Source organism: Dreissena polymorpha, chromosome 12 (genome assembly GCF_020536995.1).
Source record: "Dreissena polymorpha isolate Duluth1 chromosome 12, UMN_Dpol_1.0, whole genome shotgun sequence".
NCBI lineage: Eukaryota > Metazoa > Mollusca > Bivalvia > Myida > Dreissenidae > Dreissena > Dreissena polymorpha.
The window spans coordinates 19,112,299-19,136,916 of NC_068366.1; the positions used below are offsets into that span (position 1 = coordinate 19,112,299).

Genomic DNA, 24,618 nt, shown 5'->3' on the forward strand with positions numbered 1-24,618 from the left:
TAAGTTACTAGGTCAAAGGTCAAGGTCACTATCACAATAAGTGTGAAAATAGTTTCTGATCAATAACTCGTCAACAAATTGACAGATTTACTTCATACTTCACATGTGGATTGGCCTAGGACAGTAGATGACCCCTTTTAAAATTGGGGTCACTACTTCGAATGTCCAGGTCACTGTGACACAAAAAATGCTGTGTTAAGGCCCTGTTTGGGGGGGGGGGATAAGTTTCTGACCTTGGAGCTCTTGTTTAATATAGTTGTGTATAGAGCAATACAACTTACTACAGCAAATGTTATTAACACATACTTCTATAGGACCTCTAGACGATATTAAATACCAACAAGGGCTGTTTGTAAAACATGCATGCCCCCCATATGGGCTGTCAGTTGTAGTGGCAGCCATTGTGTGAATGCGTTTTTTGTCACTGTGACCTTGACCTTTGACATAGTGACCTGAAAATCAATAGGGGTCATCTGCCAGTCATGATCAATGTACCTATGAAGTTTCATGATCCTAGGCCTTATTATTCTTGAGTTATCATCAGGAAACCATTTTACTGTTTCGAGTCACTGTGACCTTGACCTAGTGACCTGAAAATTAATAGGGGTCATCTGCCAGTCATGATCAATGTACCTATGAAGTTTCATGATCCTAGGCATAAGCATTCTTGAGTTATCATCTGGAAACCATTTTACTGTTTCGAGTCACTGTGACCTTGACCTTTGACCTAGTGACCTGAAAATCAATAGGGGTCATCTGCCAGTCATGATCAATGTACCTATGAAGTTTCATGATCCTAGGCCTAAGCATTATTGAGTTAACATCCGGAAACCATTTTACTATTTCGAGTCACTGTGACCCTGACCTTTGACCTAGTGACCTGAAAATCAATAGGGGTCATCTGCCAGTCATGATCAATGTACCTATGAAGTTTCATGATCCTATGATCACCATGTTTGGTGGTGCGGTGGTCGAGTGGTAACACTCTGGTCTACCATTCAAGAGGTCTCCGGTTCAAATCCCAGCCGGGGCACTGGAAATTTCAGAAATGCTTCGAGTGTTTCCCACCCAACTAGAGATGTACTGGTATGAAACCCAGGTAATTCTCGCGTGTATCGGTGCTATACACTGAGCACGTAAAAGAACCAAGGTATCTATTCGCAAAGAGCTAGGGTATCGCACCCGGATTCCTTGTATCCCAATACTGTCTCTTCTGCTTGCTGTCTTTTCAGCAAAACCAAAGGACCCCATTGGAAATAAGTGCTTGCACTTTCATGGGTTATCCTTGACCGCAAGGTCAAAATAAATACATACATACATACATACATAGGCCTAAGCGTTTTTGAGTTATCATCCGGAAACCATCTGGTGGACGGACCGAGCGACCGACGGACCGAGCGACCGGGGGCATAAATATTGAATCCTTGGACTTGGCGTTTCAGAAATGAATTTTTTAAGGTATTCCCGATACAAGTCTGTAAAACTAGTGAACCCTGCAACGGGGACAATTTTGACAACATAAGTAAAAGGCTGTTTTCAAACAATTTTATTAACAAAGTGATTACTAAAATAAGAAGCAAACAATAATATATATCAACTTAACAGGATAATGTTTATCATATAAAATAAATAAAAAATTAAAAAAGTACAATATTGTGTACAACAAATACACATGGTCCAAGCTTATAAACATTCGTTAGTCTCCAGCTTTCTTAAAACTTAAAATATTTAGCAATGAGAATGCATGTAATATGTATGTTCTGATTTTAATCAGTTGACACTATACTAATTTTTAGCTAAGTGATATTTATTTGGGGAGTCATTCAGCCTGTAGGTGACAGGTGTGTTAACTTGACAAAGCAACAAAACGAAAATAATACCCAGTGATGATAACTTTGAATGGATAGGATTTCAAGAATGGTAAACCAGGGATATAAATACTGATAAATGCAATAATTTCAAAGAAAACTGAATTCTCGTAGAACAAGGTGTATTGTTTCGGCGTTTCTCTGTCCTTTCGTACTCATGTCTATCCTGAACACCTTTGTGCCGAGTCATATCTCGGAACTGCTTTGGTCAATGCCATATAAACTTGAGTGTCTAAATGGATGATAAAGAGGATGATGCACATCAAATGCTGTCACAATCCCTTTGCAAATAACAGAGTTATTGAGGGGGGGGGGGTTAACTTGAAAATTCCCATTTCATACAGGATTGTGTCTGTCTTGAGATGTATCTTCAATAACATATGAACCACAGCCATGCAACTTACCACAATTGTTCTCAATATCTTGGTCTGAGTCACAAACAAGACCCATAACACTAGAGACAAGGTCACGCATTGAGGTTAAAAATCACAAATTTTATGAATTAATCATAATTTAGCCACTATTTCACTGTGCCTCAAGGAATTCTGTAATAACTTTCTACAATTGTTCTCCCTTGTCTGGCTGTGTGTCACAGGTAAAACTTTGGTCTCTAGGGTAAAGGTCACAATTTTGAGGTCATACACTTTAATAGGTCAAATGTTACAAAGTGTGATTAAACATTCCTTATTTTGGTAGGATTCTACCATACATCATCATTCTCTTTCCTCTGGCTGAGTCACTTGGAAGATAAATAACCTTAGAGGCAAGGTCAAGGTAACACATTTGATGAATTATTCATTATTTTGCCATTACTTCACTATGAATCAAAGGATTCTGTAATAATTGTCTACAATTATTATTTTTATCTTGAAGTTTGTAACAGTTAAGACTCCAGTCTCTATGGTCAAGGTCACACACTGAGGTCAAATGTTAAAAATTTTGAATTAAATATATCCCTTTTTTTGTTAGGATTCTACCATACATTGAGGGATTTTCAGCCATCTACACGTACAAACAAAATTAATTTGGCGAAGATATCAATTCAATAAATTTGCTTGTTTGTCATTAAATAATAAATTAAAGTCAAATTCATTAATAAAACTGTGGAAACTGCCTTGGAACATACATATAACATGCACTCTCATTGAATTTTTATATTTTGGCAACTATAAGCGGAGAATGGAGAAATTTACAGAATATTCACATTTAAAAAACCCTTCAAAAAATCTCGGGGAAAATCATCTTGGTTTAGTGCACACCTCTTTTTGGTAATGAAGCTTAACATTAAGTTACATTAAATAAGAAAAAGTTCAGTAGTCGTGGAGTAATACTCCGAGACAAAATTACAAACGTAATGCTTTTTCAAATATCTACTGAGTCCGATAAATCTATAAATTTATAATAAAAGCAGAAGGTCCTGGATCAGTGTACATGTACACCTAAATAAGCTCCAATGAGTTTCATTCCATTGTTTGGACTAGAAAACCTCCAGAATAAAAAACTAAATGAAAACAAATGTTGAGTCCATTATACTCCCCAAAAAACGTGTAGGGAGGAAAAAAGAACATTTTTGTAGGAAATTCCGGTTTCGTTCCGATTTCTTCATTAAAAAAATAACATCAATATACTAGATGGTTTTGGCACATAGATTTACACAAATTTATATGCTTACAAGACATATAATTCTTTTCAGAAAAAATACATCCAATATAAAACATTGTATACTTATTGTAAAAATGGTACAACTACATGGAGTGACATGGAATGATAACATGAGCAATTTTGACAACATTTCTCGCAGTTAGGCCAATACTGTATTCTCCAACCAATTTAAGTTGAAATGGTTTAGTAAAACTTGAGTCAATTAAATGACAGGGGATTATGGGCCCAGCAGACAAATGCAGACATTTTTATCACAAAACACCATGGGATAATATTTGCATTGTTGTTCTAAACAAACCTACAGCTTTGTCACAAACGTGACCGTTGCACCATTTGTCAATAACTCCAGAACATGTGGATCACTGGGAATAAAGAAGTTTCTGGAAAACCTGCTTTTCATGATGATATTTTTTAAGTTTCAATTTCATCCACTGAGCAATGTTGAAGTACTTTGCTCTACAAACTTTAAACATTGTATGGGGACAGACAGACCAACCATTCTACCAACAGATTTAATCTAATAAACGCCCTCCCAGTGGGGACGATGTTATACCCCTCCACTGTGCTATTCCAACCACATGTTCATATGTTCACGACAGTATGCCCTGCCACCGTGCTGTTGGTAGTCTTGCTGATCACACGTTCCATGACCTCCTCCAGGCGGGTGGCTGCAGAAAGGTCACCTGACACCAGCAGTCGCCCGCTCATGTACGCCGACAGAGGCTTTAGGTTCCCTGTGAACATGCTCTGCATGTCAGACACTGAGAGCCCCAAGGTCACGTCTGGATTGTGTCCGGGGTCTGGTCCCACTCCAACGGATCCTTTACCTGAAATTAAATAAGCCTTGTTTTGTGAAAAAGGGTTTTATTGCATGTGCGTAAAGTGTCGTCCCAGATTAGCATGTGCAGTCTGCACAGGCTAACCACGGACAACACTTTTTGCTTACACTGGATTTTCTCTAAGCAGAGACTTCCTTAAAACGAAAACAAGACATGTGTTCGTCAGAAACACAATGCCCCCTACTGCGCCGCTTTGAAATAAAATTTCTATTTATCATTTGGCAGGTATAGAAATCATTTCCCTTTAAAGCTTATTACTTCCCTTAGATTTTGTCCAATCCAACCGGGGTGTAGACAGTCAAAAATGACCAAGTCAGACATCACTGACAACCAAGGGCTGTGGTTTATCAAAGAGATAAGAGCCAGAATTCATCATGTATCTATGGACATCATGTATCTATGGACATAAGTCCACAGGTATGTAATGAACCCTACCATTCACAAATTAGTACAGGAAAGAAATGATAATTATATCATTTAAAAAAAAAAATTGACAAATCAATCTTTGAGTAATAAATAATCAAAATAAAAAATCTGTTCAGTAACTGTGAAAAGAACTTATATTCTTGGTAAGGAAATATATAATCTGAAATTTATAATTATATAAATTACTTCCCTTGAAAATAATTGTCTCTAACAAATCTCTATTTTTAGTAGCAAATAATTAAAAGCCACTACTGTGACTGTAGATTCAAAATGTGCAGCTCCATGAGATACACATGCATGCCAAATATCAAGTTGCTATGTTCAATATTGAATAATTATCACCCTTTAAAGCTTTTTACTTCCCTTGGATTTGTATTTTTGACCTTAGACCTTGAAGGATGACCTTGACCTTTTACCACGATGTGTTTGTCAGAAACACAATGCCGCCTACTGTGCCGCTTTGATTTATTTAACAAAAATATATAATTTGGCAGGTCAGATAATTATGTCCATTTAAAGCTTATTACTTCCCTTGGATTTGTTTTTTCGACCCCGTGACCTAGTTTTTGACCCGGCATGACCCATATTCGAACTTGACCTAGATATTGTCTAGATACAACTTCTGACCAAGTTTGGAAAAGATCATATGAAAACTATTTTAATTAGAGAGCGGACACGAAAAGTGTGACAGACAGACTGACAGACAGACTTACAGACAGACGGACAGTGAGAAAACTATATACCCCCTTTTCTTTGAAAGGGGGCATAAAAACTATAAAAGCAGAAAGTGTCATTCCTGACACAGATTGCACAGGCTAATCTGGGAAGACACTTTTCACACATGCATTAAGCCTTATTTTCTCTGAACTATGCTCAAATGGAGTTAATATGCAATTACTTTGTAAATCGCTAAAATTTAATGTCATTATGTACTGTATGAAAATATCCACACTTTTAGAAGAGAGACAAGTCGTCAAATTTTGGCATATACATGTGAGTAGATGATAGATTAGACTTATATTAGACTGCCAATTTTTTGTCAATTGACAAGTTGCTTGTTGTTGTAGAAAAAAGCTGAAATCACAAGTCAAAATTGAACCAGATTACTAAGAGAAATCTCACTGTTGTTTTTCTTAACAAAAATAGTTTTAACTACAACAAGATGTCTTAGCCCTTTCCCACTCAGAAGCAAAGTGATAATGGAAATGTGCAAACAATATAAAACCAGAACAGCCTGCGAGTAACTCGCAGTCTGTTCATGTTTTATGCTGTTTGCTGCTCATCAGTATCTAAGGGTTGAAAATTAAACCTTTTAAAGTTGAACCTAGTAAGAAAGGTCTTTAATAACATTTAACTATCTAAGGGACTATAAATGCGTAAAAATACATATTGAAGTGATAAAGGGATAATTCAAGATACTTTTTTAACAAAGGTGGAGCTGAATCATAGCCCAACAATTACCGTGCTTTAGATCCAAGTAAAACACGCCCCCACTGCTCCCTGACAGCTCAAACTGGTAGACTGCGTCCACACTCAGCACCAGAGACTCGCTGAGAACTCCCCTCACCAGGTCCACCAGAGTTGCCGGGGTAACAGTCGACGTGGAGACTGCCTCTTCACTACCCGTCCCAGCTGCCCCTGAGCCGTCACCCATCTCTATGGTGACCTGAGACTGGGAGGTGGGCACAGGGCCGCCAGGAGATGTTCCTGAAATGTAGAAACAATCGGCTTAATCCTTTACCACTAAGATATGCACTTTGACGCATTTGCAGTCCCTTAGAAAATCAAATTAAATTAATACCTTTTTTACTAGTTTCAATTATTTAAAGGCTTCATTTGCATCCCTAAGGTACTGATGAGCAGCAAACAGCATAAAACCTGAACAGACGGCGAGTTACTCCCAGGCTGTTCTGGTTGTATGCTGGTTGCATGTAGCCATTTGATTTTGCTTCTGAGTGGGGAAGGGTTAACATATACTCGGAACCGGTTAACTCGCAGGTCGAACTTGCAATATTTCATTGGCGCCCTCTGAATTTTGTTTATAAACAAGCCTGCGTGACCTACGAGTCAATTCTGACAGAAAACATCACTCGCTGCCCATATGAATCAACTTTTGGTAAATAAATCTTGTAAAACTCAGACTCTAACAATATTTGAATTTTTTAAGTTTTATTGTTTTAACAAAAAAAATCAGAGCTTGAGTATCACTGTGATATTTATTTTATGTCTTAAATTCCATATATTTAATTTGTTATATACATTATTGATTGTTACTTTGAATGGTATGTCAGATCTTTGTTTATTCATGTTTAAATGAATATTAGTGCAGTTTAACCTATTAATTGTGAATCTACCAGGTGAAAAAATACACAACAATGGCAGGCAGTAGTGTTGTTTTTGTTTCTACTGCAGTTAATATTGAATGATTTTCGTCATAAAAAGGCAATTGTCCAATAAAGTTGAGTTTAGCATGATTGTCCTTTTAATCATTTATCTGATATATGAAGATGGTTTCTAGACGCAAGTGAAATTCCCTAAGTACCACGAGACTACCGTGTTGCAGGCAACTATCATATCATCACTGTGATTTTTTTTTTAGATTTTGCTTGGTAACCAAGGTGCTACCTTAAATATTTTCTGCTTGGTAGCGCAATATATTTTGCATGAGTTACATGATTATTATTTATAATTTTATATATTTTACAATGAACTGTAATTTGATATATTATACAATGAACTGTAATTTTATATATTTTACAATGAACTGTAATTTTATAAATAATCCATCTGCTTTGAATGTATTTTGAAAGAAAAGCAATTATTGTTTCAAGAGCGTTTCAATGTAAAGATATCATGGAATGATACTCTCATGTGAAGAATATCATATTAGCATTAACTCAGATTAATAAATGATACATTATTTGACTGTCACTATAGCTGTGGTTACACTTTTCAAATATAGAAACCTAAGGTTATTTTAATGGTTGTGCATTTTCTCCCTTATTGTGTATTAGTGCTGCAACAATATACCGGTATATCGGTATATATCGCAATACGCAAACTGCATATTGTATTGCGATACCATTTTCATCATACCGGTACGAAAATTTTACAAAAATTCATTCACATTTTGTCCAGAAAAGCCATCCGAAATAACGATATCAAGGTAAACAAAGCAAAGCGGTGTAAATAATTTTTTACGTAAAAAAAGCATTCTAAAAAGTTTATTATATGGAGTAGCGTTGTTACATGGGAGCATTCGTATTCTGCTTTTGAACAGATTATCGTTCAATTAATTGTGCACAACTGTAAATGTTTCGTTCGATTCTGAATTGAGCATTTTTAATTTGGAATCCGAATTTCGGAAACAGGCTTCCAAATTTTAATGCTTACGCGACAATAAAAAAATAGCGTCAAATAAAAAGTGCTTTATCCTTTGTCTCAATAAAAAGCGCGCGAAAATCATGCAGACATGTAGAACATCGCATGGAAAGTATGGGTGTATTTTGTGTTGTATAAAAACGGGAACATCACGTCAGGCGAATTACGCGTGTTCAGTGAAAACAAAAACGTCCCGGTTGGACGTTATTTCATCACATCTTTAAATAGTAACAAATGACATAATGTTATTGATACTTAAGAAAATTTGCGAATGTTTGTGTTTCTTGTTATTCTTGAGCACATTTATAATAAATATTTACCAGAATTTGCTTTAAAACTGGAATATACGGGATTATCGGGTAATTGGCGAGTTATAATTCTGGTACAAGTAAGCAATATATTGCGATATATTGCAATACGGGTTTTTGAACTGACAATATATTGCAATACGGTTTTTGGCGTATTGTTGCAGCACTATTGTGTATGGTTAGTATTTTTATACTTTGCAATTCTCCTCATTGACATTAGTACACCCATGAAATTTAATGTTGAATCTTGTATAGTATGTGAGATATAGCTCTAAAAAGTTACATCATACAAATACAGCAAAGAGCAATAACTCTTACTTAAGAAAGTGTAGGTTTATGGTTCTTGAACATTGCACATCTCCTCATTGATATCTTTACACCCATTAAGTTTGATGTTGAAATCTTATATAGTTTCTTAGATATAACCCTGAAATGTTTGTGACAGACGGACGGACAAAGCATAAAATATATCCTTTTGGTGGCTGAAATTCTTTTAATCCTTCCAGACCTGAAAGAAATTTCTTGTGAACACAGTGTCTACTGTTTTCATCACTTGCAGGCAGCCAAGGAGAAATGGAGTTTACACTGCACCTGGAGTTTGATACAAAAGTAACGGGTCGACTTATCGTCTGGTTTGAGAAATAACAGTATAATTTTCTGTACACCTCAAGCACAGTCCACGTCCCACATTCATAAACCTCCTTACAAAAAAATAATAATTCACATCATTCCCTTAGTCTGCGACAATTGCATGGATAGCTAATTTTAACTTGTATATTTAAAACTGGTAAATTTTTATCATTGTTTAGTATGGAAACATTACGGTTAAATTTTACCTGGGCCCAGTAATGCCTGGGCTAGCTGTTGGAACACCTGGGACAGCCCCTGCTGACCTCCCAGCCCCTTCAGGGCCCCTTGCTCCTGCGCTGCCTGCAGGACCTTGATTGGGGACCTAAACATAAAACATTGCGGCAAATCCTTAGTAATGTAAGATAAATTTCAACACTTAAAAAAGTTAAAAAAATATAAAAACTTGTACATAAAATACCAATTTGGAAATTTTGCCCAATGCGTAAAATATCAAATGCTTATATGTTGGCAATCTTAACACATAAATAACTATCACTTATTAAATGGTCAATGATTATAATTTTAAAAAGAAAGATGCAAATAAAATTCAATAAAAACATTTCTTATTCAGTTTCCTATCATGTAATGTGTCCATCAGTAATACTAATGGTAAACTCTTTGTCAAAACTATTAAAATATTAAGACTATTATTTCTGAAATACCAAAAAATATTTCTCCTGGCTTCATTCAACATTAAATTGTATTTACTATATAATACTAAAATTTAAGCTTGTAACAGTTAAACATTTAACACTAAATTTCCACAAACATGACCCACAGTTGAATTCTCTCGATGCACACACCCCAAGTCACAGCCGCCTGGTTACAGTCAGTCTGAAAGGTAATGAAACAATTCATACCTAACAAATGAACATGTAATTAAAGGAAAACTGCCCAACCCCTGGCAATACTTTTTTCAAACTCAAATGATGCCAGTGTTGAACACAGGAGACATATAAATGACACAAATGCTTTATGTTGTCTTAGCAAAAATGTGATTTCTAGTTATCTCAAGCTTTTTCTTCAACTTAATTAAGTGACCAAGTTTAATGAAGATTGGACAATAGATGTGGGCCCAAGAGTTTTTACAAGGTAAATACTGACGACCAACGATGCACTATGGACAAAGTGATCCCAAAAGCCCACCATAAGCTTGGGCAAGATAAAAACAAAAGCAAATATTTTATACAAAGGTTAAATAAATGTGCCAAAAATTAAATTTTTTAAATACTTCTTCATTAAAATAATAATCAGGTTATTGTCAACAACATGAGATATTTCATGTGTTTTAAGATGGACCTCATACCCTGGTTAATAAAAAATAATTATAGTTTTTATAATAGGGATATTTCCTGAAATAAAGATAATATTTTTTATTTTTAATGTTTTACTTGGTAAATCAGGAACCTCTAAAGATATTTTATAGCCTGACCATAAAAGCATTCTTATACTTAAACTGTTTTCTTTAAAAAAATAATGATTGTGTATTTATGAAGGTTTTCCTAAATATATCAGTGCTTTGATTAAACTGAAAAGACATAAACCCATAAAGTGGCATTTCAATTATTTCAAGCAAATAAAACAACATGTAATAGTTAAACCAAACGCTGGTTATGTTAAAATTAAATCAGAAGTTATCCTATCAAGACTGCTTGTAATTAAAAACAAGATATGTTTGTGAAACTCTATGTACCCCCCCCATATATTTAACCTTTGACCTTGAAGGATGACCTTGACCTTGACATTTCACCACTCAAAATGTGCAGCCCCATGAGATACACATGCAAGCCAAATATCAAGTTGCTATCTTCAATATTGCAAAAGTTAATGTTAAAGTTTGACTCAAACAAACCTACAATATATCCCCCAGTATAGACTGGGGTACATAAAAATAACATCAAACGAAACTAAAATTTCATTTCTTTTATTAATAGAACAAGACCTGTGTCCATAGCCTTTTAGGGCACAGTTCCCCTCCCATTCTACTCTTGTCTCAAAACTCCACTTATGTAAAATAACAAATGTGACTTCTATGGTGTTCGATCACAAGGTTTCTCTCTTTATAGTCACATAAGTAAAACTGCCCCCCCCCCTGGCAGCCATGTTTATTGACCCATTGGGACCATTTGCTAACTCATCTGAGATATATATAAAACAAATCTATTCACCAAGTTTCATGATGATTGGGCAAAAAATGTGACTTCTTGTCACAAGCTTTTTTTTACTATATAAATATAAGAAAACTTCCCCCCCCCCATGTTTTCGCTATATACATATATAGAAAATTGCCCCGCCCACTGGCGGCCATGTTTTTTCACCGATCTGGACCATTTTCGAACTCATCCGAGAAATCAATAAAACCAATGTTTTGACCAACTTTCATGATGATTGGGCAAAAATTGTGACTTCCAGAGTGTTAACAAGGTTTCTCTATAGCCAAATAAGGAAAACTGCCCCGCCCACTGGCGGCCATGTTTTTCAACGGACCGGAACCACTTTTGAACTCAACCAACGTATCATTAAGACAAACATTTTGACAAAGTTACATGAAGATTGGGCATGAAATGTGACTTCTACGGTGTGTACAAGTTTTTTCTTTTTTTTTGACCTAGTTACCTAGTTTTTGACCCGGCACGACCCAGATTCGAACTCGACCGAGATTTCATTGGGACGAAGCTTCTGACCAAGTTTCATGAAGATCAGACAATAAATGTGGCCTCAAGAGTGTTTACGAACAAATGTTAACGGACGGACGGACATACGACGGACAAAGACCGGTCACAAAAGCTCACCTGAGCAATCAGGTGAGCTAAAAATCCAGTAAAGAGTTATTTTTAAAAAAAAGTCCACGGCCTGTAACTTTGTGAAAAAACAATGGACTGTAACCAAACTCGAACTTGATCTCTATGTCATGGTAGAGGCCCACACCAAAAATACGGACAGTATCTGACAGCATTTTGGAAAAAAATCCGTAAAAGTGTTATTTTAAAGAAAATTCCTAATTCCAAGGCGTGTAACTTCGTTTAAAATCAATGTAACGGATATAAACTGAATCTTGATCTGTAAGTCATATAGGTGTCCCACACACCAAAATTCAGCTCAATATATGCCAGCCTTCAGGAAAAAGTCTGGAAACCTGTTATTGTAGAGAAAAGTTTTAAGTTCAAGGACTCTAACACCACCAAAAATCAATGGATTGAAACGAAACTCAAACTTGATATGTAAGTCATGCAGGTAGACTCACACACCAAAAATCAGCTAAATATTTGAAAGCATTTAGGAAAATAATCAAGAAACTGAATGCCCGACGTACAGAAAGACGCCTAGTGCAACTGCTTTTTTCCACCGGAGGCATAAAAAACCTTGTTCACCACAGCGGATACCTGTATTTTATCCAGCAGCGTGTTCTTTTTCTCATCAATATCCTGCAGGTTGTGTTTTGTCAGCGAGCTCATCACAGCGTTTCGCACCAGACCTCGTAATGCCGAGTTTACATCCTGGATATTGGTTACGGATTTCACTGCGTCTGAGATTTTGTAATACACATCTGCTCCAAGTTCTATTATTCCAGCATCGGATGTAATAAGCTGGTAAAAAAGCAAGATGTTTAGTATTTAACATTTAAGTCTATTGAGATATATATAAATTTGTCCATCACTCCAATAGACACGGATGGACCCATTATATTTCACTGTATACAAAAACCTGTGTAGTGAGACTCATATCCTGTGAACAATCAATATGCCATGTATGCACAAGTCCTTTGTAAATATTGCTACACATAAAACCTATTTCACTTTTAAGACATTGACTATTAAGCAAGCCAAAAGCTAGACATTGTCGCTTCACGCGATACATCATCCATATATAATGATTATTTTTGCCAATTTATTATCCGATAATGAATGACAAAGTTATTGAATAGACTCAAACATGTACTTTGACCATATCAATACAAGAAGACACCTTATATTGATATGGTCAAAGTACATGTTTGTGTCTATTCTGGACTATATGCAAAACCTCTAAGTCCCCACTGTGACCTTCACCTAGAGGCGAGCCAAACGGTTGTTGAATGTTACATGTGGTCTTGACATGATGATTATTAGCCCAGTTATTTCTAAATTCTTTGTTGTACAAGGAAGTTATGGGCCGGACAGAATATGACAGAACTTTCGCTACAAACATATAAGGAATATGCACAAACTTGACCTTGAAGAGAGTAATTAGAAGTTTTGTAAGTGACACGTTGCTTTGATACCATAATCATTTGTGCAGATCTATTTTGAAGTCTCATAATGCAAGACAAAGTCAAGAGGCAGAAAATAACATGTAATTTTACTATAAGGATTATGCAAAAACTGCATAGGTCAGGAGCTAAGATATTTTAAAAATAATTGTTTATACAATTTCATGCATGCTATTAGTTTTATTTTTAGTCTGTTTGTTTAGTAATGGAATTCTATTTCCCCATTTTGGGAAAGTATGTAGTGGTATGCATATATGCCCAACGATATTATCTCTGGTAAATTGTGTATATTTCCAAACAAACTTACATAAAACATTGCTCTCCCGGGTATAAATAAGTTTTACATTGCAGAATATTTTCTGGGTTGGTAAAAGAAGGGGAAGCTAACAACAGGCATGGAAATAAGTGGAGACCAACATGAAATTGGCCTCTGATATTTGTTGTTGATTTTTTTCAGGCAACCTATAGGCTCTGTACAAATAAATATTCAAATTACATGTTTGGGCAACCATGGTAACAATGTTAGTTTCAAACTCAGAAACAATATCGCCATATTGGTGCAAAAAGGTACCATGTGCCTTCTAATTTCAAGGTCACATGGTACCTTTCAGCACCAATAGGGGGATATTTTCTTTTTAGGCCCTATTCCCTGTGTGAAAGTATACCTGCAAAGGTGGCACATTGAAGGCCTTGATTCTCACATCAACCTTCTTCACACGGTCTATACAGGGCAGCACCAGGTTCACACCTGCAAATATGAGCAATAGAAGGATCAAAATGGAATACTGTATCAAATGTTTAAAGCCCCCCTCATTGAAAATAATTATTTGTGTATTGTTTTGTTTTGAACAAATTAAAAAAAATAATTATTGTTTGTTTTTTTCTCCACAGATACTACTTTGCAATAAATATGACCCTACTATCTATAAATTTCAAAGGTTATATTGTACCACCAAAGAGCTTGCTGGACAGTGCATGCCAATTAGCAAGTTGAATTTTGGCTTCAGTAAATAACAAGAGCTGTCAGAGGACAGCGCGCTCTACTATTCGAGTGCTTGACAGTATAACGTAAGCCATCATGGGGAAATTGTTCATATTCAATAATTTATTAGACGATCTTTCAAAAAGAAAAAAAGAAAAAAAAAAATTGGGGGGGTGGGGGGGGGTTGAGAGGGGGTATAATGTGGGGTGTGGTCATTTATTAGACGATCTTTCAGAAATAAAAAAAGGAAACAAAAAAAAATTGGGTGGGGTAGGGGCGGGGAGTAGGGGGGCGGGGGTGAAAGGGGGTGGGGTATAATGTGGGGTGGGCTAATTTATCAGATGATGTTAAAAAAAAAAAAAATGGGGGGGGGAGGTTGAGGGGGTAGGGGGTGAGAGTGGGGTATAATGTGGGGTGTGGTAATTTATTAGTTGATGTTTAAAAAAAAAATTAAAAAATGGGGGGGGGGGGGGGAGGTTGGGGGGGGGAGGGATTCTGGGTAGGGGCGTGGGGTAATGTTTGGGTGGAATCCATTGTGGTATTCAGGTAAGTGTTGTTTTGTCAAAGTAATAATAAAATGTGATCATAAATAAAGAAGTTATGGCAATTTAAGCAAAATGTTCAATTATCTAAGTGTAAAAGGGGCCATAATTATGTCAAAATGATTGATACAGTGGTCTGCTCTTGTTTATAGGTTGGGGTCATGTTGGTAAACAAGTATGCAACATATAAAAGTAATATGTCAAAGGATATAGGAAATATTTGGGGTAGTACGCAAACTTTAACATAGATTTATCAATAATATGCATAATCTAAGTATAAAAGGGGCAATAATTCTGTTAAAATGCTTGATACAGTTGTATGCTCTTGTTTAAAGGTTGAGGTCATGATGGTAAACAAGTATGCAAAATATGAAAGCAATATGTCAAGGGACATTGAAAATATTTTGGGTAGTACGCAAACTTTAACATTTGCTGCATATTCTAAGTGGGAAAGGGGCCATAATTATGACAAAATGCTTGATAGAGTTGTCTGCTCTTGTTTATAGGTTGGGGTCATGTTGGTAAACAAGTATGCAAAATATAAAAGCAATATGTCAAAGGATATAGGAAATATTTGGGGTAGTACGCAAAGTTTAACATAGATTTATCAATAATATGCATATTCTAAGTATAAAAGGGGCAATAATTCTGTCAAAATGCTTGATACAGTTGTATGCTCTTGTTGATAGGTTGGGGTCATGATGGTAAACAAGTATGCAAAATATGAAAGCAATATGTCATGGGACATTGAAAATATTTGGGGTAGTACGCAAACTTTAACATTTGCTGCATATTCTAAGTGGAAAAGGGGCCATAATTACGACAAAATGCTTGATAGAGTTGTCTGCTCTTATTTATAGGTTGGGGTCATGTTGGTAAACAAGAATGCAAAATATGAAAGCAATATGTCAAGGGACAATGAAAATAATTGGGGTAGTACAAAAACTTTAACATTTGCACGGAAACGGAAACCGAAACGCCGACACCGGGGTGAGTAGGATAGCTCCACTATATATATTTCATATAAAATAGTGGAGCTAAAAATGTGTAATAATGTACAGCCCAGAATCATTTTTTCCTCTATCACATATCACAGTGATCTGGTCCCAGCGCGAAGACAATGAATTCAAGAAACACCACCCTGATAAGGGGGTTATATCTGAGTAAGAGTTTCCATGATTAATGTAATTGTTTTAAGTATACACATAACATCACTGAAATGGCGCTATACTATGTTGACATAACTGCAGAAATAAAGGAAAACTACCATAGATCACAATTTAAGAAAAAGTGCCTTTTTCATTGGCAGTTTTTTTTTAATATTGTAGATGCAATTATTCCTAGGGTAAGTATTAAGGGTCCAAAAAAGAGAATAAATAGAGTAAGAAGCAAATAAAATATATTAATGTTCACAGAATCTTGCAGAATTGCACATAATAAACATGAATTTGAATATAACATGCATCTGTGAAAATATAAAGTGCTCAACAAATACTAGCAACATGAAAGTTGAAAGGAAATTAGAATTATAAATTGTTCACGTTTAATTCTAATTGCAATTAGGTGATAAAAGCATTCAGATAAGTGAAAAGGAAAACTTTAACAACAAGAGATGTGTTTGTCAGAAACACAATGCCCCCTACTGCGCCGCTTTGAAGCCTTATATTTGACCTTTGACCTTGATGGATGACCTTGACCTTTCACCACTCAAAATGTGCAGCTCCATGAGATACACATGCATGCCAAATATCAAGTTGCTATCTTCAATATTAACAAATTTTTGGCCAATGTTAAAGTTTTCGGACGGACGGACAGACGCCATATATTTGACCTTTGACCTTGAAAGATGATCTTGACCTTTCACCACTCAAAATGTGCAGCTCCATGAAATACACATGCATACCAAAAATCAAGTTGCTATCTTCAATATTGAAAAAGTTATGGCCAATGTTAAAAGTTTTCAGATGGACCGACAGACAGACTGACTGACGGACAGTTCAACTGCTATATGCCACCCTTTCAGGGGGCATAAAAAGTGAGAAAATAATAAATTGAATATTGAGCTGTTATATCTACTGTACATTTCTATAGCCAATAAAACAGTGTGACACAAAATTGGTGAAATTTTAAGTAGTAGTTTCAAACCTGGTCCTCGAACTTTTTGCAGACGTCCCAGTCTGAATATCACCAGTCGCTCACATTCTGACACCGTCTCAAATGGAGAAACAGCAGTGACTGTATTATCCCTTTACAACTTAGACAGTCACACGTATTTTGATGCATTTGTGGTCTTTTACAAAGTAAAATATAATTAAAGACTTTTCTTACTATAAACAAGTTTTAAAGGCTTCATTTCCAACCCTTAGATACTGATGAGCAGCAAGCAGCATAAAACCTGAACAGACTGCGAGTTACTCGCAGGCTGTTCCGGTTTTATGTCGTTTGCACATAGCCATTTTTCACTTTGCCTTTGGGTGGGAAAGGGTTATACCATGTTCCATGTGTAACATATAATTTAGTGTATATTGTTTATTTTAGAACAAAATGGATAAACTAACAAGTGTTTAAAATCTTTCTGTGTAAAATAGGAAAAATTAGTTTTGACTTTCAATTAAAAAATGGCTACCACAAATTCATTTTTCTTATTAAATCTAGGGTTCTGCAGCAAAAGCAATATACTAGCATACAACACAAAACTTACTTAAAAAATTATATTGTTTGTTACATACAGATTTTTTGTTTGTCAGAAAATGTTCAAACATTAAAATGTAGACAGAAGCAAAAATATGTTAAAGCCTTAAATGTAGATTCTTGACAAACGAAATCTGTAAGACCTTTAAATGTAGACTACTGCAAAACAAAACAAGAGCACCGCCTTGCGGGTGCAGACTGCTCATCTATTATACTTTTTAAAGGTGAAGGGACCTATCTCAATTTCAATCACAAAGGAGAGAGGGGTGGAGTGGAGAGGGTGTCTAGTGTGGGGGTGTGGTCATTTACTATATTATCTTCCAAAAATGAAAAAAAAAAAAAAAAAAAAACATGTTAAAAAAAAAAAAATCGGCGGTGGGGGGGGGGGGGGTTGGGGCGGGGTATAGTGTGAGGGTGTGGTGGTCATTTATTAGATGATCTTTTTAAAATAACTTTTTTTTTGGGAGGGGGGATTCGGGGGGGGGGGGGGGGCGTGGGGGATGGTTTGGGTGGAGTCTATTGTGGTATGTCAGGTAAGTGTTGTTTTGTCAAAGTATCAATCAAATCTAATCATAAATAAAGAAGTTATGGCAATTTTAGCAAAATTTAATAATTTGACCTTGAGAGTCAAGGTCATTCAAAGGTCAAGGTAAAATTCAACTTGCCAGGTACAGTACCCTCATGATAGCATGAAAGTTTGAAAGCAATAGCCTTGATACTTTAGAAGTAAAGTGGATCTAAACACAAAATTTAACCATAAGTCTGTAGAAATGACAACCAGAGTTATGCAACTTGTCCTTTACTGTCCCCTTATGATAGTTTGCGAGTGTCCCAAGTATGAAAACAATATCTATGATACTTTAGGGGTAAATTGGACCAAAACACAAAACTTAACCAAATTTTCAATTTTCTAAGTATAAAGGGCCCATAATTCCATCAAAATGCCAGTCAGAGTTACATTACTTTGCCTGCACAGTCCCCTTATGATAGTTAGTAAGTGTTACAAGTATGTTGCAAGTATGAAAGCAATAGCTTTGATACTTTAGGAGTAAAATGGACATAAACACAAAACTTAACCAAATTTTCTATTTTCTAAGTATAAAACGGGCACATAATTCTGTCGACATGCCAGTCAGAGTTACATAACTTTGCCTGCACAGTCCCCTCATGATAGTTAGTAAGTGTTGCAAGTATGAAAGCAATAGCTTTGATATTTAAGGAATAAAATGGACCTAAACACAAAACTTAACCAAAATTTTCAATTTTCTAAGTATAAAAAAAGAGCACATAATTCTTGCAAAATGCGCGCCAGAGTTATCTAACTTTGCCTGCCCAGTCCCCTCATGATAGGAAGTAAGTGTACCAAGTTTGAATGCAATAGCATTGATACTTTATGAGAAAAGTGGACCCAAACGCAAAACTTAACCTGACGCCGACGCCGACGCCAAGGTGATGACAATAGCTCATAATTAAAAAAAATAAATAGATGAGCTAACAAGAGATTATTTGTCAGAAACACAATGCCCCCTATTGCGCTGCTTTGAAGCCATATATTTAACTTTTGACCTTGAAGGATGACCTTTCACCACTCAAAATGTGCAGCTCCATGAGATACACATGCATGCCAAGTATCAAGTTGCTATCTTCAATATTGCAAAAGTTATGACCAAGGTTAAAGTTTTAGGTTAAAGTTTTGATGACAGACAGACAGACAGACAGACAGAATGACAGACAGACAGACAGACAGACAGGCCAAAAACAATATACCCCCGATCTTTCGATCCGTGGGCATAAAAAGAATTATGAGTAAATGGCAATAGAGGAATGGTATATGCCATTGTATTTTTACCTTTATAACAAAAAACGCTGATACAGGGAATGTTGCAATGCACAGCAGGACACAGAGTGCAGTGATGAAGAACCGGCAAAGTCTAGATAGCATGGGCTCCTTCACTGAAACAATTAGGAACTAATAATTAATTAATTGTTAACAGTCTGATGACTTTACATATGAGCCGTCTTCTGGGAAAACTGGGCTTAATACATTTGCGTAAAGTTTCATCCCAGATTAAACTGTGCAATCTATGCAGGCTAATCAGAAACGACAACACTTTCCGCTTTAATGGATTTTTTTGTTCATAATAAGTCTCTTTTAAACAAAATCCAGTCTAGGCGGAAAGTGTCGTTCCTGATAAGACTGTGCAGACCAATTTAGCCCAGTTATCCAATAATGAAGCTCATATTTTTTTAAAGAACATCACCATTAGGTGGGGCCCTCAAAATCCATTTTTATCGACAGATCATTTTATAATACAAGGTCAGATACAATGAAGCATACATAAAACTTCTGAAATAATATCATATAATTTAACAATAAGTACTATTTCAACAAGATGTGTTTGTGTAACACAATGTCCCTATATGACGTTTGACCTTGAAGGATGACCTTGACCTTTCACCACTCAAAATGTGCAGCTACATGAGATACACATGCATGCCAAATATCAAGTTGCTATCTTCAATATTGCAAAAGTATTCATAAAATAAGCGATTTGGGCCACGTATATTTGACCTTTGACCTTTAAGGATGACCTTGACCTTTCACCACTCAAAATATGCAGCTCCATGAGATACACATGCATGCCAAATATCAAGTTGCTATCTTCAATATTGCAAAAGTATTCATAAAATGAGCGATTTTGGCCACATATATTTGACCTCTGACCTTGAAGGATGACCTTGACCTTGACCTTTCACAACTCAAAATGTGCAGCTTTATGAGATACACATGCATGCCAAATATGAAGTTGCTATCTTCAATATAGCAAAAGTTATTGCAAAATGTTAAAGTTGGCGCAAACAAACCAACAGACCAACAGACCAACAGACAGGGCAAAAACAATATGTCCCCCACTACTATAGTGGGGGACATAAAAATGCATTAATACCAGTACCCATAAAAAACATCTGTCAATCTGCCAGTAACAAGATGCATTTCAGATGTACTTGTAAATATAACATTATACAGTAGCTACACAGACACCAAATACTGTTAAGGTAATGCGTTTTGTTACTGAAAATACTTTTTAAGTAATGTTTCTTTTGTTTAAACAATTTACATTCAATAGCTGATGACAAACAATAATTCCAGAATGCATAGTGTTGAATACAGAAAGGTTTACTTCGCCAGGCTTAAAAAACATGAACAACTACCGGTAGTCATAGTCATCATTTTCCTAATTTAACTACCTTCATTCTGAAATTCTGAAAATAGACCCCAAAAATGGAATAAAAATACATTATGAACATCAAATGATGTAATGAAAATAAATAAAAAACAAGAGGGCCTGAAAGGCCCAAAGTCGCTCACCTGAGATTCAAAGGAACTGACCTGTTCTGTGCAGCCCAAGATGTCATTAGAACAAATGTTCTTACCAATTTTCATGACTAGTGAACACTCTGGCAGCCACGTTTTTCAACAGACCAGAACCATTTTCATACACATCCAAGATATCATTTAAACAAATATACTGACAAAGTTTCATGAAGATTCATAAGTCCATATAAGGAAAAATGCCCAGCCCACTGGTGGCCATGTTTTTCAAGCAACTGGAACCATTTTCAAACTTGTCCAAAATATCATAGGGACAAATCTTCTGACAAAGTTTCATGATGATCGTACAATAAATACGGCTTCTAGAGTGTTAACAAGGTTTAACTATAGCTATATAAGGAAAAATGCCACGCCCCCTTGGCGGCCATGTTTATCCACCAACCGGAACCATTTCCGAACTCATCCAAGATATCATTGGGACAAAACATCTGACCAAGTTTCATGATGATCGGACAATAAATGTGGCCTCTAGAGTGTTAACAAGGTTTTACAAAAGCATGATATATAGCCATATTAGGAAAAATGCCCAGCCCCCTGGTGGCCATGTTTTTAAAGCAACCGAAACCATTTTCGAACTCATCCAAGATATCATTAGGACAAATCTTCTGACCAAGTTTCATGAAGATCGGAAAATAAATGTTGCCTCTAATAGGAGTGTTAACAAGGTTTTACTATAGCCATATAATGAAAAATGCCCCGCACCCTGGCGGCCATGTTTTCCACCAACCGGAACCATTTTTTAACTTGTCCAAGATATTATTGGGATGAATCTTCTGACCAAGTTTCATGAAGATCGGACAATAAATGTGGCCTCTAGAGTGTTAACAAGATTTTACTATAGCCATATGAGGAAAAATGCCCCGCCCCTTGGCAGCCATGTTTTTCAAGCAAACATAACCATTTTCGAACTCATCCAAGATATCATTGAGACCAATCTTCTGACCAAATTTCATGTAGATTGGACGATAAATGTGGCCTCTAGAGTGTTCACAAGGTTTTACTATAGCCATATATATAGCCATATTAGGAAAAATGCCCCGCCCCTTGGCAGCCATGTTTTTTAAGCAAACATAACCATTTTCGAACTCATCCAAGATATCATATAGACCAATCTTTTGACCAAATTTCATGAAGATTGGACAATAAATGTGGCCTCTAGAGTGTTAACAAGGTTTTACTATAGCCATATATGGAAAACTGCCCCGCCCCCTGGCGGCCATGTTTTTTCACCTATCTGGACCATTTTCAAACTCGTCCAAGATATCAATGAAACCAATGATTTGACCAAGTTTCATGATGATTGGGCAAAAATTGTGACTTCTAGAGTGTTCACAAGGTTTTTCTATAGCCATATAAGGAATACTGCCCCGCCCCCTGGCGGCCATGTTTTTCAACGGACCGGAACCATTTTTGAACTCAACCAACATATCATTTAGACAAACATTTTGACAAAGTAACATGAAGATTGGGCATCAAATGTGACTTCTACAGTGTTCACAAGGTTTTTCTTTTTTTGACCTAGTGACCTAGTTTTTGACCCAGCATGACCCAGTTTCGAACTCAGTCGAGGTATCAATGGAACAAATGTTCTGACACTATTTCATGAAGATCAGACAATAAATGTGGCCTCTAGAGTGTTCACAAGGCAAAATGTTGACGACACACGACGGACGAAGCACGACGGACAAAAGGCGATCACAAAAGCTCACCATGAGCACATTGTGCTCAGGTGAGCTAAAAACGATGCAATTAGCTTTGCAGTTTTGTACCAGCAAGGCTGTAGCCCATACTGAAGGGTACATTTTTGTAATGTGCAGCATCGTGCGAAAATGGGTCTACTGCCATATACGGCCAGCGTAGCTCCAGACCAACCAGCATAATTATCTGCACAATCTGGTCTTGAGCTACCCTGTTCACTATAAAGTCAAGCAAGGTTTTGTTAGCAGACAGGGTAGCTCCTGCAGCTATGCTGGCCGCAAATGGCATAAGTCCCATTTATGCAAAATCGTGTTGATAGTATGAAATCTGTTTTGCAAAGACTTGTTGTGCACTAACCTACGCTAAGAGAAAGGTTTTTGTCCTTTATCTGTTCGTCCCCGTAAGAAAATATCGACTTGTACTGCTCATCAAATCTGCTGCTTCCAGCATAAGTGCTGTACGAAGAGAAGTCGAAGGCTACCCCAGGGTCGCTCTCTTCAGTGGACAGACGTGTGTATTTTGCAGACATTTTCTTATCAACATCTGTCAAAAAATATTATTTTTTAGTTCTCAGTTTTTTTTAATTTACTTTCTATATTTGCACGAGTTGAAATATGTAGACTAATTTGGTGAGGTTGATTGCATTTTCAAAATTTGAAAAAAACACATTAAATAAGAAGATAGAAGATTAATTGCATCAAAGTGTTACTACACTTAAACCAAGTCTGTCTGTCAAAAAGTGGATAGAACTTGGTCTTGTAACCTTGGAGTATAGCTGTGAGAGAGCAGGGATGATTAAGTTGTTAAATTCCATGCAGCACATGGACAATCTTTAATGGGACATACTATTTTTTCTTTCACAAAACGATTTATATTTATTCATTCTTTAAAACTCCAGATACCGAATAGAAGAAGAACAATATATTTAATACTTTCTCAATTAGAGATTTTTCATTTTGAACAAGTCTGAGCAAAGAAACTATTTTTTCAGATAATGTGAGCCTTTTCAAAACCGAAATAAACAAGGAAAACTGAAAAAAATTTGCAAAAATACAACTATGAAATAAATAAGTACCGGTAAGACGACAACCGACAGATGGGTAAAGATAGCTGGACAACAAAACATATGGCCCTAAGATCCAGGTAGTATTGAAATTGATCTATGCAAGGCACTCCGAGACTGCATATATGATAAATAAGGCTTAGAAATTACTTTTTAATTTTTTTTTTGGGGGGGGGGGGCATTGCATATATATTTTCATAGTTTGATTTATTAATCCTTGTATTTATCATTTTATCAATATTACTTTGTTACTAGATAAATATCTGCTTATAAAGAGGAATATGTATTGTTTTAATACAACTTACAAGTCTGAAGTAACAGCTTCGTACATCAAAATATTATTTTCAGCAAAGCATATCATGTTAATTGTCATACAACAAATGATCTTTTCATGAGGAATATACAAGCAGATCATTGTTTAGTCCAAATAATTAGACGTAAGCTCATATTTATAGGAGTAATCATTGTTGACAGTTATGGGCTTTTCAAAATACTGCATAGTTATATTTTGCGTATATTTGATTTAAAATACACATATAATTATACTCGAAATTACCTGTAAACAGGAAACTAAAGAAGACTGGAAGCTATGCTATTTCGAAATAAAACAAACATATGATGAGAATCCATAATGTGTTTACATGGATTACAAAACACTAATAGCATACAATAGAATGGTGTTCAAACAATATACAGAAGCAAAATGCATGTTCACTGGTTTAAATAGTACATAATTCATTAAAATGCTTTGCATCTGGGGCTGAATCTTGTGAGTAACCATATTATTGTTGTATTATGACGTTTGTGTGTTTTAAATCGTTGAGTTTTTATATTTTCATTGAGTTTTGTTGGAATTGGAATTTCGATTTAATCAAGTAATTATTT

General features: G+C 35.9%; 1 protein-coding gene across 3 annotated transcripts; it reads right to left on the reverse strand.

The window, feature by feature from the left end:
* Positions 1-1,530: 1,530 nt before the first annotated feature.
* Positions 1,531-24,590, reverse strand: LOC127852160 (stomatin-like protein 1). 3 transcript variants are annotated; one of them, XM_052385999.1, is made up of 11 exons: positions 24,464-24,572; positions 24,290-24,325; positions 23,028-23,213; positions 19,428-19,531; positions 17,033-17,099; positions 14,029-14,111; positions 12,498-12,701; positions 9,893-9,948; positions 9,321-9,436; positions 6,257-6,502; positions 1,531-4,357 (listed from the first exon to the last, which is right to left on the reverse strand). In XM_052385999.1, exons 3-11 carry the CDS (start codon positions 23,197-23,199, stop codon positions 4,113-4,115), a joined length of 1,293 nt encoding a protein of 430 aa, XP_052241959.1. In that variant the 5' UTR covers positions 23,200-23,213; positions 24,290-24,325; positions 24,464-24,572; the 3' UTR covers positions 1,531-4,112. The 3 variants fall into 3 exon arrangements, with proteins under 3 accessions (XP_052241959.1, XP_052241960.1, XP_052241958.1); XM_052386000.1 differs by lacking the exon at positions 24,290-24,325 and having other exon boundaries at positions 24,464-24,590; XM_052385998.1 differs by having other exon boundaries at positions 24,290-24,586.
* Positions 24,591-24,618: the final 28 nt, after the last annotated feature.

Coding starts and splice junctions, on each gene's coding strand:
- LOC127852160 (XM_052386000.1), bottom strand. CDS start 23,199: ATGTCTGCAAAATACACACGTCTGTCCACTGAAGAGAGCGACCCTGGG. Junction 9,437..9,892: donor TGCATCGAGAGAATTCAACT/GTGGGTCATGTT, acceptor TTTTATGTTTAG/GTCCCCAATCAAGGTCCTGC. Junction 4,358..6,256: donor TTACTTGGATCTAAAGCACG/GTAATTGTTGGG, acceptor ATTTAATTTCAG/GTAAAGGATCCGTTGGAGTG.